Below are 19,070 nucleotides of genomic sequence, written 5' to 3'. Positions count from 1 at the left end.
GCATTATGGAGGAAAATCTATCAGTGAAATCCTTGATCATACCCTTTACCGACATCCATATTATTCTGGGGTCTTGCACCAAGATGACATTCTGAAGTTTCTGATTCCAGAAAAAAAATCACTTTTAGTGCTAACTTAATAGAGTAACATAGGTCTGAACTTGAGTTGTAGAAAAACTTGTTACTCAAGTTTTTCTGTAGTAGTTAGTAGTCCTGAGGTAGTATTTTCCCAGAAGGTGGTATGGCTTACAAATCCATACGGACCCATAGCCTGAAGCCTTATGTAGTACATGTCCAAATTTCATAAAGATCCATTCAGAAATGAGTGATTAGGAGTGATTTTGTGTACAAAAGAAAAACTGAGTTTTCTCATAGACTTCAATTTATTCGGCTGTTTTTCTCTTCCTGTTTTCGCTCATTAGTTTTTTGTTTGTTTTTTAGATTCATACATCCCCACGTGGTGTTTCATTGGTAAGCCACACTCATTGGCTACAACGATCCACAATCATTTTCGAGATCGGATCTAGATTGACGGAGCTACTGCGCCAAAAGTCAGGAGTGGTATTTTGCGCAATACCGTGTACTTTGCACAAGCCTCAAATACCGGCATGTAACTCGAGAACCGCTGAACGGATCTTGTCGGATTTTGTCGCTATCGACAGGCAACAAATAAGCCTTCAATTTGATATATATATTGTATTACAAAATATGCACACCCGAGCCACTAGAGGTCGCCGAAGTGCCGGTGGGCAAATCGTCCTAAAAACGTCCCATATGCGGGTCGGCGCATGCTAAGAGTACAATATACAGTATAAATATACCAGCCTGTATGTGACTGACTCACTGTTTACCCGAGTCAAGACCAAAACCAGACCAATGTGAGTCCAATTCAAGATCATGACAGTAATTAGGGGTCATGACAGTAATTAGGGGTGACCCCGAATAGTCGACTATTGGATGATTGGATCGAAGGAGGTCCATAGTTGTGAGCCTCACAGTTAAATTTTCGCAGTGGCGGGAAAAAAAAGGAAAGTAACAAACATTCCATTTGGGCTATATGGGGGTGCTGGATGTCTATTGGAACATGCAATTTGGTCTATATGGGGTGCTGAATGTCTATAGGAACATTCCATTTGGTCTATATGGGGTGCTGAAGGTCTATAGGAACATTCCTTTTGGGCTGTATGGGGTGCTGAATGTCTAGTATATGAACATTCCATTTGGGCTATATGGGGGTGCTGAATGTCTATAGCAGTGGTCACCAACCCGTCGATCTTGATAGACTGGTCGATCTTTGAGACTGTCCCTGTAGATCTTTCCATGAAAAAAAAAAAAAAAAAAAAAGTATCTTACCCTGAGAGTCCACATTACAGTTCTACTTTTGTTTTGATGTGAAAAGTGATGCTGCACTTAGCACTGACTGAGAAAGTACACATACAGTTCTACTTTTGTTTTGATGTGAAAATGATGCTGCACTTAGCACTGACTGCACTTAGCACTGACTGCACTTAGCACTGACTGAGAAAGTACACATTACAGTTCTACTTTTGTTTTGATGTGAAAAGTGATGCTGCACTTACAGATACAGCTGTGAAAAGTCCTGGAACAGCTGTTTGCCTGCCGTTATGAAGTCGTTTTGGTGTGGTTAATGTTAACAATGACCAGCGGGGGCGCTCTTATACAGCTGGTGACAACGTGCTGGACGAGCTCCGCCCTCGGCAAAATGAGAGAGAGGCAGAGAGAGAGTGCCGTCATGAACAAGGAAGTAAATATTGCGTCTCTTCTGTCGGCAGTGGATTGCAATCGGTAAGCTCTTAATTTATATACATTACTATTGAAATGCATTTTTACTTAACTTTACAGCATTATTCAAACGTGATAGGAAGTTATGAGTCATCAGCCGTTTATATATGCAGTCCGTTTTGCCTACAGATTATACATGGCAAATGCCGCAGCCAGCCAGCTCACATACAGTAGAGTAACGTTACGTAACTTTCTCAGATAGCAATCTAACATTACGTTAGTGGAAATCAAACAACTCTAACCCAATACTAATAAGTTGTTTCACATTCTGTTAATCTGTTAGCAATTTTAGTATATAAACCAAACTTAGGTGTGAGGTTAAAATCTTTCTCCGTTTAAACAAACAGGACTCACAACAGAGCAGAAAACTGTCTTGAGTCTGATCTCTATTGTTAAACCTACATGTATGTAATCCAAGCCTGCTTGATTAATAACAAACACATCTTTCTATAATGTTGTGATAGAGCCTGCACAAGTATTATCTGTTCCAAGGTGATGGAGCCTACGGTAGTAAAGATGTAAAGAGTCTGCGGACAGTGTCTGGTTTTAATGTACTAATGGACTGATGGTCATTGTGTTTATGTTTGTGTACTTGTGCATGTGATTGTGTGTGTGTGTGTGTACTTATGTGCTCCAGCTCCTATCATATGTATTGTACTAATAATAGTGTTTACGTTCCATGTGTCCATATCTGGCTGCCAAGAGGTGCGAGGAGCTGAAGGAGAACACAGCTGCTGCGGGACCTGGAGCAGAAGAACGCCATGATCTCGGTCCTGGAGAGCAGCATCAAGGACATAAACTGTACATTGGAAGAGGTCTACAAATATACAGCATTGTTGGGGGGGGGGGGGCTCTCTCGCATATAGTAATAATAGAGTATATACATTTGAGGGGGAATAAACTGTACATATACAGCACTGTTTGTGATACAAAAATAGTAGAGTACATTAACCTGGCACACAACATACTTGTTCACATGTCATTTTTCTTTCACTGTGGTTAATATTGTGATATATTCATGCTGTGATGTGAATGCCGTCCATGTTAGTTTACCTTCAATGGAGAAGTGCATTAAATAATTTTAATGCAAAAAAAGTGTCCTCTGTTCTTTCATTTCAGCATTGTCTATCGCAGAACACATTCCATTGTGGGCAGAGTGTATGCTTGGTTTCATTCCAGCCTTGCCTAAACACCAGCTGATGATTTCACTAATTGGCTCACCTCTTCAACTAACTCACCTGGTGCAATGTATAGTTAAAATGAAAACTTGGCCCACGATGGGTTGAGTTTGAGACCCCTGGTGTATCCCCCCTTTTTTTTTTTAATGTACTTTTACTTTTTAGTACTTAAGTACATTTAAAAGTAGGACTTTTTGACTTTTACTCAAGTGTGTTTTTAGCCAGATACTTTTGACTTTTACTTGAGTCAGATTTTGAGATGGTACCCATACTTTCACTTAAGTATAATTTCTGGGTACTTTTTACACCCCTGATAAATGTCATGTATGTTGAGTGTCATAAATGTCACTATGAATTGAAAATGGGGGACCCTGATGTAAACAAGACAAACGTCTTTCTCTGGTCTGCATCCCCTTAACAATTGTGTGTATTGAGCCGTACTGTATTGTACCCATTCTGCAATCTGTTAAACAAAGTATTCATTCATTCAACCAAAACCACAAAAACAAAACAACTGGATGAATGAATGAAAACTTTATTTATCTTATCTTTAAGAGCGGTTTTGAATGTGGGCAGGGGTAAAGTGGGTTTTAGGAGTGAGGTTAAGCAGTAGTCTGACCAGGGCCCCGTTCCATGTACGTGGTTCAACTAAGTCGATCAACATGTCCATTATCCAGCTTCAGTTAACCCGATGTTCAAAGCCGGGATTTTCCTGTTTCACAAAGGAGGATTCAGTCTCGTTAACTCAAGCCAGACTTGAGAGTCAGGCTCAAGTCAGGCTAGATGCGCGCTCCCGTTTTAGGTGGAAAGCCAGCACGTATCGATGGCAGAGACCCTGATTCTCAACGGCATTGATTGATTAATTGATTTAAGACTTTATTGACAGATTGCAATAGGCTCAATCGCCTCGCCGACAAGTTAAATGCGTTATCTATAGGCTAATTCTAAGTCCCTCATTACCTCAATCAATCAGATTATATTTCTTTAAACTTGCCTGCTGGATTGAATAATCAAATGAGATCTTGCTAGCGAAAATTATTAGTTAACTGTTATACAGAATTACGATACCGCTCTCTTACCCATTGATTGATGTATAGTCAATCTTTTACTTATCTTCTCTGTGGTGTAACGGGTTCTTCTTTTGACTTTCACACGGACGACCGGGGTTCAAGGCCCTAGTCTTTTCCTTCTTTTTGCAATATAGGAATAATTCAATTTGGTGCACGTTGAGAGCTATATAAAGAATGACATCCTCAATGCATGTAGATTTATAATATTTTAACTTAAAACCAGGCTACTTTGGCGTATAATCATTAATATTATATTCAAAAAAATCATATTGGAAACACAGGGATTTGAACCCCGGTCGCTGAACTGGCAGGGATGAGCACTACCGCTGGGCCACTGGGCCAGATGGGATAAATTCATTGTTTATACATTAATGAACGAGAGACCCGTGTTTAGAATATCCGTTGTTTTGAATGAAGTTTATCTCTCTATCCTCATTCATTAATGTGACGTCAACGGCTCATTCAATTTCTCAAATCCGTCAAACAGCGCATCTCATCAGACATCTTAATCCCAGTTACAATTAAAATAACCACATCATGTGTACATCGCACGAGCGAGCGCCACCGTCGCCACGGTATATATAACGTGCATTATTTAGGACAAAGTGAATTTAATATCAGCATTTTGGGTCTATTTTACATTTCAAAAGCCCCCTCTGGAAGAATGGAGCACAAAAACGTAATTCAGAATGGTATAATGCAGATCGTAGACTGTGGGAATAGTTTCAGGAAACGGGCTGTCACTTCTTTGCGGGGGCGTGGCGATAGTTCAGGCTAACTTGAACTTGAACTCTGCTTTCGAGCAGGCTCAAACTTTTGGATATGTTGTCATGGTGATTTGGGAAATCCAGGTACATGAAATCGGAAAGTCAGGCTAACACAGTTAGCCTGATAAAGTTATCCGGCTAACTCGGTTATCCCGGTACATGGAACGGGGCCCAGTTTGTTTTGTGATGTTTGTAATCTTGTTTTAGGGCCTTTGAGGTGCTTTGGTACCATGAGGTGCAAGCATAGTCGTAGTACCCTTGAATGAGTGCTCCTGTTAGAGTCTTAAGGGTATTCTTGTTTACCAGAGAGGAGATCCGGCACAAGAATCTTGTTTCTTACAATAATAATATGTCAAATGTATACTCTCTTTTCTGGACTCTTTTCGTATCACAAACAGTACTGTATTTGCAAATCTGATATGTCATAAATGTATAGATGTAGCAGTACTGTCTATCTGTATGTCATGCATGTCATTATGTTATGATGAATTGTAAATGGGGGACCCTGATGTAAACAAGACAAAACGTCTTTCTCAGGTCTGCATCCCCTTAACAATTGTATGTATTGAGCCGTACTGTATTGTACCCATTCTGCAATCTGTTAAATAAAGTTTTCATTCATTCATGCTTGAGGAAGACCGGTAAGGTCGAAACGTTTATTTATATATTGTAAGAGTATATTTATGAGACAGTATATTTATTTTGTACAAGAATGTGAAACTTCCTATCACGTTTGAATAATGCTGTAAAGTAGCGATCAGGCATGCAGTAATGTCAGGAAGAATGAGGAGAGGTTGTATTCGTATATGATGGGGTGGACGCACTGACTGAGAAAGTACACATTACAGTTCTACTTTTGTTTTGATGTGAAAAGTGATGCTGCACTTAGCACTGACTGAGAAAGTACACATTACAGTTCTACTTTTGTTTTGATGTGAAAAGTGATGCTGCATAAGATGACTGCACTTAGCACTGACTGAGAAAGTACATAATAGTTCTACGTTGACGTTTTTATGTTGGACCAAAGCATTGCATGTAATTAGAATACAGGCAAATAAAAGTCATTTAGTTTAAAGTACAATCTTGGCTGTCTTTTTCTCTCAACGCTTCAATAGGTAGATCTTGCCTTCACCAAAAAATAAAAAAAGTGATCTTGGGCTTAAAAAGGTTGGTGACCACTGGTCTATAGGAACATTCCGTTTGGGCTGTATGAGGGTGCTGAATGTATATAGGAACATTCCATTTGGTCTATATGGGGTGCTGAAGATCTATACTATAGGAACATTCCGTTTGGGCTGTATGAGGGTGCTGAATGTATATAGGAACATTCCATTTTGCCTGTATGGGGGTGCTGAATGGGGGGGTCAGATTTGACAGAGAATGACATGCCTTTTTCAAATAAATCATGATTATTTTGCTATAGGTATCAGTTATTAATAATACTTTTAATAAAACACTGAAAATAACTTGTGCTTTGAATCACTTGCCTTATTGTGTGGATAAGTAACCCTGGTAGCCTAAAGGTGCACTATCCAATTTAGTGCTGGAGCTGCATTTTGGCAAGGCTTTAAAATCTATTTGGCCACCTAATACCTCACAATGTCTGTCAAGTCTAGTCAAGAAAAACTTTCTTTAAGCAAAGAAAATGTTTAAGACATTTAAGGAGGTGATTAAAGAAGATTAAAGGTAGAAAATCGTCAAAATGTTTCAGACAAAGCCAGTACGTTTCCTTCTGCCACGAGCAACAGCGTGTGGACTAGAGCCGGATAATGTGAGTTTTATGGATATTGTTTCAATGAAAGATCAGTGCATGTACTTCATTTACAAGTAATGTATTAGCATTAGCAAACGTGTGTCAGTCCTCCTAAGCCAGCTGTACATTATGTTGAAGGGCCGCTGAGCCTGTGATGAGACTAAGGCTTCCATATGTTTTAGTACTGCTGTTTTATGTGTGTGGTTTGATCTATTTTATAATCTGTTATGTTAGCCCTCCGTTTTTACAGTAAATCTATTCCAAAATCCAGAGTAAACTAAAACTTCCTTAAAATGGTTGTAAAGGTCAGAAATGTTTTTAATTAATGCATCAATGACAATAGGTTCACTATGGCATTTCCATGTTGTAAACAGCAGTCAGGGAGCTGATTCCACGAGGCTCTGAGCAGCAAGCCTGTATAGTAGCACCCTCTTCTCTTCAAAAAAGGTGTAACTTTATACAGAATGTTTATCAATGGACAATGATGGAAATTAATTCAAATAAAATACCCATTGACCCCAGTCAAGTCACCACAACGCCCTGACCACTACGGACCAAACTCCTACAGTGTTTTTACCATGAACAAATTAATTAAATCCATTCACACACTCCATGGCTGAAAGGCTCGGGATGCAATGATTGATATTAGCCAATTAAAGAGACAATGTGTAATTTTTCTTGTTCATTAATCATGCCTTGGAGTGTGTACAGAACCAATAATTAGCTCTGTAGAAATTCTCCATGCAAGGTCTTGCTCAAGGATATTTCGACACGCTGCCGGGAGAAATCGAACCAGGAACCATCTGATTACGAGACAACAACTCTACCTTCTGAGCCACTGTCACCCCTATAACTAAACATTAATGACGGCACAGGTACAACAAGTCAGGAGATCCAATGAGTCTGTTTTTCATAAGCTTTCTACCTACCTGGCCTCCTCTGCACTCTGATCCACCCTGACTCCCCTCCACCTCCTCAAAGTAATTTATCCAAACTACTTCCAAAACCGATTACCCCTCATCTGCTTCCCCCCATGCACGCCCCAGTCTGTCCCTCGATCCCTGCCTGGCATCACCTCCTCCCCTCTGCGTCCGGCGCCAGCTCTGTCGGCCGAGTCAAAGCCAAGTCTGCCGGCAGGCCATTGTAGTTAATATCATTTTATATTATGAGTAAAATGTATTCTTCTTCCACAAACTTGGAGAACGAAATTGGTTCACAAGCATCTCTGTTTGAGATATAGGTTACAATGTAGTGGTTTGTACTACGAGCACGAACAAGCACAAACTTCATGTTCACTGTCTGTTATGTGAATGAGTATATTTGTATCAGTTATATCAGTGTGTGTGTATGTGTGGTTACAGGTTATATGTACCTAGGCTAGTGGTGATGGTGGATCTTTCAAGGAGGCTGAGCAGTTTGGAAAACAGGTTACTACTGCTCAGCCTGAGCTTTCAATGGAGCAGACACTGCTATGTGATGTCACTACAGTATCGTCTGTACTCATGCTGCTTCCTATGTATTGTGTTTGGAAAATACAGCTATTACCCTGGCAGGTTCCTTTCATCTCTAAATGAATTAGCATTGTGAATAATTGTATTTTTATGTGAATGTATGCAAAATAATTTATGCAAAGTTGCAAAGGAGAGTAAGAGAGAGAGAGAGAGAGAGAGAGAGAGAGAGAGAGAAATAAAGGAGATAAAGTGCACAGGAAAACACACCTCAAACATATTTACCCCTGCCCTAATTGCGACATTTAAACAGAGATAAACACACTAAAATACAAGTAAAAAACAATGTTTTTCTTAGCTAGCATGGTATATCTGTTATAGATAACGCTAAGGTAGCTGTATCCCAACACAACAAACCTTTCATGGTACCGTTAGCGTTCTATCCATTGAATCATCCCACACTGGACGTATGTTACAAAATAAAAATAAGAGGACGTTATGTCTGGATAGATTTAAATATGTCGGACTTCAACAGATTTTCAATTACAAAACATCAATTACCGGATAACAGAAACCCTGCCAGGAACCAACCCTATGGATAATAACTCCATAATAATAAATAATCATATTGTAATGTTTGTCTGCTCTAATGATATGTGCTCCCATATAACTCAACCTATTCTCCAACATTTCACTCAAATGTCAAGATGAAACCTTGTATAGCCGGGACTTCCCTCGATCAGTCCTCATTCGTTCTCTCAACCACCCAACATGATTGATATCTCTCTTTCTCTCTTATAGGCTGGAACAAGCGAGTGGACTATGAGCCAGGAACAGGCAGCAAGCAGCTATTTCCCAAGATGCACCTGGAGACGTGTGGTGGGCCGCTGTCCTCGGTGAGGACCACAGTGGAGCTGCAGACCAGCCATATTGGAAAGGGCTGCGACCGTGAGACGTACTCAGAGAAGTCCCTGCAGAAACTCTGTGGTGGGTCCATGTTTGGAAAAGGTTCCCTCTTGGCTTTTAGAGGGGGTTAGATGGTCAGGTCGGAGTTTTATAGAGGGATAGGTGGTCAAGTTGGGTTTAAGAGAGGATTGGGTGGTCAGGTTTGGTTTTACTGCAGATCAAAGTACCTCTCAAAGTATACAACAATCTTTTCAAACAATTGTAAGGCTATCGTAACCATTCACAAGCCCTAAAGACACTATCCAAGACAAAGAGAACAGTATGCAGGTAAGGCCATGTTTCTGTCTGAGAAACATCAGTGGAATAAACAATGCCTGATACAGATCAGATGCTTAAAACCTGTGTGTCCTCAGATGACCAGCTTGAATTGAGCATGCATTTCTGGCATGTAGCTGCAAATTAAACAAGAGTTGAACCTTTTGGCTATGATGCTGGTGGATGATATATAAAGTGGAGTAGCCAGTAGAGTCAGACAGTAGACAGTAGGGTCAGACAGTAGACAGTAGGGTCAGACACTAGACAGTAGAGTCAGACAGTAGACAGTAGGGTCAGGCAGTAGACAGTAGAGTCAGACAGTAGATAGTAGAGTCAGACAGTAGACAGTAAGGGCAGACAGTAGACAGTAGGGTCAGAAAGTAGAGTCAGACAGTAGACAGTAAGGTCAGACAGTAGACAGTAGGGTCAGAAAGTAGAGTCAGACAGTAGACAGTAAGGTGGTCAGAAAGTAGAGTCAGACAGTAGACAGTAAGGTCAGACAGTAGACAGTAGAGTCAGACAGTAGACAGTAAGGTCAGACAGTAGACAGTAGAGTCAGACAGTAGACAGTAGGGTCAGACAGTAGACAGTAGGGTCAGACAGTAGACAGTAGAGTCAGACAGTAGACAGTAGGGTCAGACAGTAGACAGTAGAGTCAGACAGTAGACAGTAGGGTCAGACAGTAGACAGTAGGGTCAGACAGTAGACAGTAGGGTCAGACAGTAGACAGTAGAGTCAGACAGTAGACAGTAAGGTCAGACAGTAGACAGTAGGGTCAGACAGTAGACAGTAGGGTCAGACAGTAGACAGTAAGGTCAGACAGTAGACAGTAGGGTCAGACAGTAGACAGTAGAGTCAGACAGTAGACAGTAGGGTCAGACAGGGCCTTTGGGCCTTCCTCTATCCCCCCACCCCCGGTGTAAACCAGCACGTGAACACCTGAGGCCTGTGTCGCTCTCTCTTATCTGGGCTTGTGGCACCACTAAGCCTCTGTGCTAAATGAAGGCCCCAGAATGAGGACTCAGAGTTCTGCTACTAATGACGTGTCAGACAGAGAGAGCCGGCCTGTTTTCCTCAGTGACTGATGAGACGCTGCACCACTGCATCGGTGCCTAGAGCGCCAACAAAGCAAACCCCCCACCCCCACTCCCCACCTCCGATTGCGCCTGCGCCAACCAGCAGGAGGTCTGCAGTCATCATCTTTGACTAACGGCCTTCACAGCCTGCATTTCAGCTCATATGAATGCATAACCCCCCTACACACACACAGCACACACACATACATACCACACACACACACACACACACACACACACACACACACACACGCGCGCACGCACGCACGCACGCACGCACGCACGCACGCACGCACGCACGCACGCACACACACACACACACACACACACACACACATACATACATACATACATACATACATACATACATACATACATACATACATACATACATACATACATACATACATACATACATACATACATACATACATACATACATACACACCACACACACACACACACACACACACACACACACACACACACACACACACACACACTACACACACACACACACACACACACACACCACTCCACACACACATACACACACACACACACACAGTATATACATACACACACACAACACACACACACACACACACACACACACACACACACACACACACACACACACACACACACACACTCACACTCACACACACAACACACAACACACAACACACACACACACACACACACACACACACACACACACACACACACCTCCCTCTCTCCCTGGCTCCCCTCCCTCACGGTGGCTGTGTCCATGCATGGTTTACCACTAAAGAGTCCCTTTCAGAGGCTCCCCCATAATCATTATCTGATAGTGAATAGAATAAATTGTAATTGGTTTTTTAAAGCACAATCAATTTGAGATAATGTACGAAGATGCCTGGCACAAGGCCCGGGTGCTTGTGAGAGAGAGAGAGAGGGGGGGGGGGATCGATGTCCATTTATTTACTCAGGGAATCTAATTACTGGGAGTTGGAATGTCAACACTGGTGTGAATGTGAGCTGGTCTTACAGAGAAAGAGAAAAGATCTCTTATCAATGTGCTAATGTTGCGCTATTAGCCGCAATGAACAGATGCACATTTTTGTTGTTTGTCTGGAAGAGTGACATACGGTGGAGTTTGACAAACACGCATTCTGGTTTTTAGCGTTCGCCCCCCCTCCCCCTCCCCTTTTGATTTATCACCAGCCCATGAGCCATTCTAGATGTTTTAGAAATATGTTTTTAAATGTATGAAATGCATTATTCACTGTCGCATGGTAGGGTTGAAGACAGATAGGTAAGGGGGTGTAGGAATACATACCGGGGCCAAAGTAACACCGTGGGGGGGGGGTATGTTTGTCAAAGAGGACGATGTCGGAACAAGGAGCTTTTATGGGACAACATGTTGGGATAATTGAGTGTTGAGAATGATGGAGTTGCTGACTGGTGGTGGAGACAATAGAGAGAATAAAGATGGAGATAGAAGAGAGAGAGAGAGAGAGAGAGAGGGGTAGAGAATACAGAGAGAGATTAGAGAGGTAGAAAATAAAGATAGAGAGAGAGAGGTGTAGAAAATAAAGATGGAGAGAGGGGTATTGAATAAAGGTGGAGGGAACAAAGAGAGAGAGAGAGATAAAGATGGAGGGAAATAGTGAGAGAAAGTGCTAGAGAATTAAGATGGATGGAGAGAGAAAGAGAGAGATAGCGAATAAAGATGGAGAGTGAATAGAAAGACAGAGTGGTAGAGGTTAAAGATGGAGAGATAAAGGGAGAGAATAGAGGGAGAGGGAGAGAGAGAGAGAGAGAGAGAGAGAGAGAGAGAGAGAGAGAGAGGGAGAGAGAGAGAGAGAGAGAGAGAGAGAGAGAGAGAGAGAGAGAGAGAGAGAGAGAGAGAGAGAGAGAGAGAGAGAGAGAGAGAGAGAGAGAGAGAGAGAACACAATCTAGGAACCAGTCTGCTATGGGAGTTGTACCTGGTTAGTTTGTTTTGTCAGGTGTCAGGTGAGCAGACCCTGTAACGACTCCCCTCTCTGCCAGGGGTAAACAGCCTGCAGTTGGCTGCACCTGCCAACTACTCTTTACACCTGTGCGACATCAAAGGGTTCCTGTCATCATCTCTTCCCTTCGTGTCATTGTAGCACTCTGTCAGTGTTGTATGCCCTCTGGGCTGCCATGGTGCGAGATGTAGTGTAAGCTAAGCTGTACGCCTTTGTGAACGATGACTCGTGCAGATTCCCCCCCAGTCAGTCAGTTTAATTTGCTGTGAATCAATACCCACATCCACTGCCCATCTGGCCGCATTGATTACATATTAAGACTCACCATATACCTTGCTGTTCAGTAATCATAGCCAAGGTGAGTGCAGATATACTGTGGTATATCTCTGTTGATTGTTATTGACATGTCGTTCGTCATGTGCTCTTATCTACTCCCGTGGCGACTACCTCCCCCCTCCCCTTACTCCCAGGAGCCTCCTCGGGCAGCACAGACCTCCTCCCCGCCCCCAGTGCCTCCACCAATTGGACGGCATCCCTGGTCACAGACAGCGGGCGTGACAGCGACCTGATCTTCCGCTTCGATGGCCGGCAGGCGGCCAAGATCCCGGACCGGGTGGTGCCTCAGAACCTGACGGACCAGTTCACCATCGCGACATGGATGAAGCATGGCCCCAGTCCGGGCCTCCGTGCAGAGAAGGAGACCCTGCTCTGTAACTCCGACAAGACCGGTGAGGAGGACGCTGTCGACACTGGGGGTGGACTCAGATAGGAGGGGCAATAGAGAAATACAGGTCTACTTTTCCCTGAAAGCATCTCAGCACTAACTGGTTTACAATCACCAGTAGGGCCACTCAAGATCTAGATCATGTGCTACTATTAAAGTGGCCATGGAGTGAAACACTAATTGTTTGTTTAGTAACCTTGTGTTTCTGGACAGACAATACAGCTATGTACCAATGCATTCTGAGAAGTTGACAATAATCACATTACCTCTAATTTGTATACCCACATTCATTCTTCTCTATTCCTTAAAAGTGGCAAGAAATGTCTGTACTTCAAAATTCCATAACATTTTAAAATAATCCCTTGTCCTGTCTCCCGTAATATAAAACCTTCTTCCCATTGGTCCTTGACAAAGGATTTGAAGACTTAACATCAGTGTATTGCCCCATTTTGCTGTAGAGTTTGTGACGTTAAGTCCTGACCAAAACAGCTTGGTTCAATCAATCACTGAATGAATGATCTAATATCCACCTCCCTTTGCAGCCCTACAACAACTCCAGTGAGCCCTATATCCACGTATCTACTAGTGTACACTATGTTATCATCACTGGACGTCCCCCTAACCCTTAGGCTCACACTTCGTCCATAACATTGCATCATTTTTCAAGGGACCGATTTTTTGAAGTGGTATGAAATGCTTGCCAGAAGTGTAATCGATGCATTGCCATTAGCTTACTTACTGAGTCCTGTGGTCCAAGTTTACATTTACAATTAGTCATTTATCTGACGTTTTTATCCTGATTCTGTGACCGACCAGAATGTCATTAGTTGGACCTTGAATGATTGGGTTGTGTTTTTCCTGGGCGCTGGAGTTGGCCGACACTCTCCTGGCTGCAATTCAATCCAACAGTCGAAACACGTCCTACAAAGCAGCACAATGTGAGAAAAAAACCCACATCTCCTAGTTGATGAGATATTGGTCAAAAATGATGCCAGGTGATAGGAAGAAATAGCATTTACTATAATTTCAGATGAAAATGGGGTCAATTTATTCTCTGGTGTAGGCCTGCTACAGTAGAGACATCATATCTCATAGTATTAGGGGAGAACGTTTTTAAGACACAATGAACGGGGCTATTTCTGAGCTAAGCCCAGAGCAAGTCATTCCCTCAAGCTACAGAACACCCCAAGCTCCAAGCTAGCTATTAAAAGAGTTACCTTGTCCTCCCAGCACTCACGGTCCTCTTCACCTGACCCCCCTCCCCCTCCTGCAGAGATGAACCGTCACCACTACTCCCTCTACGTTCACAACTGCCGCCTGGTGTTCTTGCTGAGGAGAGACTTCACCCAGGTGGACACCTTCAGACCCGCTGAGTTCCACTGGAAGCTGGAGCAGGTATTGTGTGCCCCCCTATTTATTCAGGATAGCTGAGAAGAACTGGCTGTTTATCTGAGCTATTAAACACTTTTTTCTCAGCAACTATCTTATTTATACTCATAGAGTTACACACAGTCACAATGGGCAGCTGCCCCACACAACCACAGTCTTCTACAGTTACACACAGTCACACTGGGGATCTGCCCCACACAACCACAGTCTTCTACAGTTACACACAGTCACACTGGGGATCTGCCCCACACAATCACAGTCTTCTGCATCAACACAGTTACCCAGAAGTTACCCATGTCAGTGGTCTATACAAATGGGTCTTACAGTGTTGATTGACGTGGCACTACAGCCTGGGTCAGCTTTGTTGGGTTGCAAGGCTGGTTTTGCCAAGGATGGTTCTACCAAGGCAGGTTCTACCAAGGCACAAGCTGCTGTCGTTTTAGGCTACTCTTGCTCATTCATCCTGTATGACAACCATGTTTTTTTTGCAAAGCACCTCATAGAACAGCAATGTCAATAACTCAGGCAGTTAGTCAGTCAGTCACGGTTAGCCACTTTGCCCCTAGTGGCGGAATGTTTGTGTGAGCTCTCTGTAATTCTGGTTCTAGCAACGCTAGAATGTAAACCTAATTTGGGTGTATGGGGTTAGGGTATACGTTATGTTATGACCTCATAAAGTCAGAGCAGATTTATACCTTTCAGAGAGAGTGGTGCATGCTCACAAATACTGACTGTCTTGTGGCACAGGAGGAAAGGGTTCCTATTGTAAAAATGGCCATGTCGTGTGTTTTGCATTGTTATTAGTACACAATGACGGGTCATCCCAACACTGAGGAATTGTGAAATATGTACATAGTGCAGATTCTGCAGTTCAATTGGGACAAGAACCCTCCCTATGAGTCATATTTGACAGTTTAATCAGAATGTTGTTTGATTGTTCACAAGTAGGGTTGCCACCCGTCCCTTCAAACACGGAATCGTTCCGTAAATTGTAAACTAAAAGACGCGTTCCGTATTGAACTGATACGGGACGCCCCATGTCCCGTATTTTAAGGTTGCCAGTTTAGTGAGAGAAATGAGCCAGCCGAGCTACAAAAACAAGCACAATTTGTCAAAGTTGCGGGATATAAACAGACATGGCAACTCTGGTATGGTGGGCCTGCGCTCAGCAGCTCACTGACCAATGAGAATTAGCGCTTTCACGTTGCTAGGAAGAGTTCTGTGCCGCTGTGTCAACCCTCTGTATGCACGCTGCGTGATTTATTTGCGAAGACGCTTTGAAAATGTCTACAGCAGGCACTCCACCGCGTCCTAAAAAGACAAAACGCCTCCAGAAGTACAGACCTGAGTGGGAAGAGGCAAATCCCTGGCTTGATACTGTCAGTGGAGATGTTTACAAAGCAAATTGTAAAGTATGTAGGCGTGCGTTTTCTGTGGCACATGGTGGACTGACTGACATCAGACAGCATCAGGAGAACAACATTCCCGAAATATAAGAACGCAAAGGACCCAAGCACAGGTGTCACAGTTCTTCATGACTGAAACATCTCCTGAGATTGATTCGGTATGGGATATTATTAATTACATCTTATTTATCTGGTTGTGTTTTTAACTAGATGTCAGTATTTCTATTTACCTGCCCTGGCAGCCAGGAGCCTACATATTGGCTGCTGATGTTGGCATAGTCTAGGGCTATTTCAGTTGACTAATATGGTTGATTGTTCATTAATGTTGAGTTTTTAAAGTCTAATAAATAAACATGTTTCACAGCACTGTTTTGAAAGACAAAGAGCTACTCAGTGCTGCAAGGAGTAACAAGAAGTACACTTGGAAAAAGAAGTAACACAGTGAGGAAGAGAGGGAAGGCTGTTGACTGTTTAACCCTGGTCTACACCAAAGAGGACATAAACACTTTCTGATGGACCCATGACTTTTTGGCTAAGAGGGTTGAGGGAAGGAGGATTTCTTTGCACTTTATTTTTTATTAATCTTTTAATTTGGGTCACACAAGTGTTTCATTTGTATTATTGTCCTCTTTCAGTAAAAGTTTTCCCAGGCTTTGTTTTTACAGCACTTTATATGCATACAGTATTATGCTCAAGTTGAGGCTATAGTTCAGCCAATTTATTTAAACAATGTTAAATGCAAATAAAGCACTTTAAACTTTAAGTATGACTAAATGCTTTCTTGACTATATATTAGTAACTGTTCCAAAATGCATAGATGTCTATGTATTTTAGGGGTTTGGGGGGCTGGCTCCCCAAAATAATTAAATAACATAACCCTAACCCTAACCCTAAAACCGAAATAAAGTAAAAAAAATAAATAGTGACAAAATCCGGCCAAAACGCCCCAAAATCGGCCAAAGAAATTTCTCATGCGCGCTACGCGCACGCTCAATGACAGTTTTGAACACTGGCGTAACTCTCTCTCAATGTGTGGGGGGGACAGATTTGGGGGCGTGGCGAGTGACGGCGATGGGGGGGGGGTTAGGGGGGGGGCGTCTACCTAGTTTTTTTTTTTTTTTAATACCAGGGGTGCAATACCGCATTTTTCCAAGCGGTGGCGCCATTTCTCCATGTAAACGACACACTGAGTGAATGAATGAATGAAAACTTTATTTAACAGATTGCAGAATGGGTACAATACAGTACGGCTCAATACATACAATTGTTAAGGGGATGCAGACCTGAGAAAGACGTTTGTCTTGTTTCCATCAGGATCCCCCATTTTCAATTCATATAGACATTTATGAAATACACAACATACATGACATTTATGGCATAGGGACATATAGGTATTTAGTACTGATACACTGGGGCGACAGTGGCTCGGGAGGTAGAGCAGTCGTCTGGCAATCCGGAGGTTCCCGGTTCGATTCCCGCTCCTCCCGGGCAGCGTGTTGATGTGTCCTTGAGCAAGACACTTAACCCCTAATTGCTCCCGATGAGCAGGTTGGCACCTTGCATGGTTGCCTCCGCCGTTGGTGTGTGAATGTGTGAGTGAATGGGTAAAAATGTGAGTAACAAATTGTAAAGCGCTTTGGATAAAAGCGCTATATAAAAAAGCAGCCATTTACCATTTACCATTACATTTGTGACATAAACGTTTTAAGCGCCTTTGAGGTGCTTTGGTACCATGAGGTAAGCATAGTCATAGTACCCTTGAATGAGTGCTCCTGCCAGAGTCTTCAGGGTATTCTTGTTTACCAGAGAGGAGATCCGGTACAAGAATCTAGTTCGTTGGTTGACTTTTTTTGAGCTCATACAGAAACAAGTATTGTTGTGACAAATAATAAACAAATTTGAAAGGTTTATGGTGAAAGAACATTTATTATATGGTGCTTCAATTAGCAATTATGAACACAGTAATACAAGATATGCATGATAAAAAAAAAATACATGCTAGGTTCCTGAGAAACACTACTATACAATATACAATTTTAGCTCTTAATGTATCTATCACCTTTATCTATCACCAATCACTTTTAATCAAATTTAATTACAGGTACAAAACATTAACATAAATCACTCTTATGCACTGGTACATAAGTTATATAACAAACCTGTTTCTATGTAGACTACTATACAATTTTAACTTTGTCATTATTATACTTAATGTATCTAAACTATATTATACAAGAGCCACATCTGTTCTTTCCTTAAAGTGACTTTATATACCTCATTCCTTTAAAGTGACTTCTCCATTATTTAAATTGACATTTTCACATTTAAACTCATCCAATGCTTCCAAAGACATGTTGTCTCCGATCATGGGCAGAGATGAATTCCTCACAGAGTTCTCTAATGTCAAAGGCATCAACTCTTTTTTGATGTATATGACAAACTGCCACACTGTTCAACCTTTTCTGCTTCATGGAGTTGCGAAGCCAGGTCTTCAACCTCCGGAGTCCGCTGAAACTCCTCTCAGCTTCAGCAGAGGATGAGGGAACAACCAGCAACAGCCTCACAAGGACATCCACCTGATCAAAAAGACCTCTGACTTCAGGCAACATGCCTCTCAGGATGTCTGCAGCTTCTGTGCTTGATGCATAGGTGTTAGTTGCTTTGAACATGGCTAGCTGAACATCCAGCATCCTCCTGTTCATCTCTGGATACTTGTCCACAATGTCATCACTTTCTCCCCTAATAAGCACACCCTCCAACTTCTGAAGCACTTCAAAGCTTCTTTGATTAAACCGCTCTCGGAATTGCAGATCTGCTGTGTCCAGTATTTTGAAGAACTCCCCTCTGAAGAAGTCCACAGAAGTTGCTGGGACATGTGCTGCAGCGTCACCAGTTAGACGTTTTGGAGGGTTGCGGATACGAGGCATTTCCATCGGATCGATGTTTAGTGAGGTGACCAGCTTTGCGGTGTTGTCAAATATCTGTGAATGAATGAACATTTTATTTAACAGATTGCAGAATGGGTACAATACAGTACAGCTCAATACACACAATTGTTAAGGGGATGCAGACCAGAGAAAGAATTTAGTCTTGTTTACATTAGGGTCCCCCATTTTCAATTCATCATTATTAGTCAGGATTTTCAATTCTTAATGACATTTATGACATAGGATAGGGACATACATATATAGTACTGTTATATTTGTGACATATACCTGTTGGAATCTTTCCTCTGTTCGTT

The 19,070-nt window shown here is 42.3% G+C and overlaps 1 protein-coding gene across 1 annotated transcript in view; it reads left to right on the top strand.

Annotated features, from left to right (window-relative positions):
• LOC311224981 (calsyntenin-2-like) overlaps positions 1-19,070 on the top strand; it is a gene marked incomplete at both ends in the record, with an annotated part of 513,638 nt that overhangs the window by 105,940 nt on the left and 388,628 nt on the right. The window contains 3 exons of the mRNA XM_084310155.1: positions 8,820-9,005; positions 12,781-13,038; positions 14,308-14,429. Of these exons, the coding sequence (XP_084166281.1) occupies positions 8,820-9,005; positions 12,781-13,038; positions 14,308-14,429 (566 nt within the window). The remainder of the gene's footprint in view (positions 1-8,819; positions 9,006-12,780; positions 13,039-14,307; positions 14,430-19,070) is intronic.

The sequence above is a fragment of the Notolepis coatsorum genome (assembly GCF_963971535.1).
Source record: "Notolepis coatsorum genome assembly, chromosome: 1".
In the NCBI taxonomy this organism is placed as follows: domain Eukaryota; kingdom Metazoa; phylum Chordata; class Actinopteri; order Aulopiformes; family Paralepididae; genus Notolepis; species Notolepis coatsorum.
The sequence above is the reverse complement of the archived record's forward strand: the minus strand, read 5'-3'. Positions and strand labels throughout refer to the sequence as shown.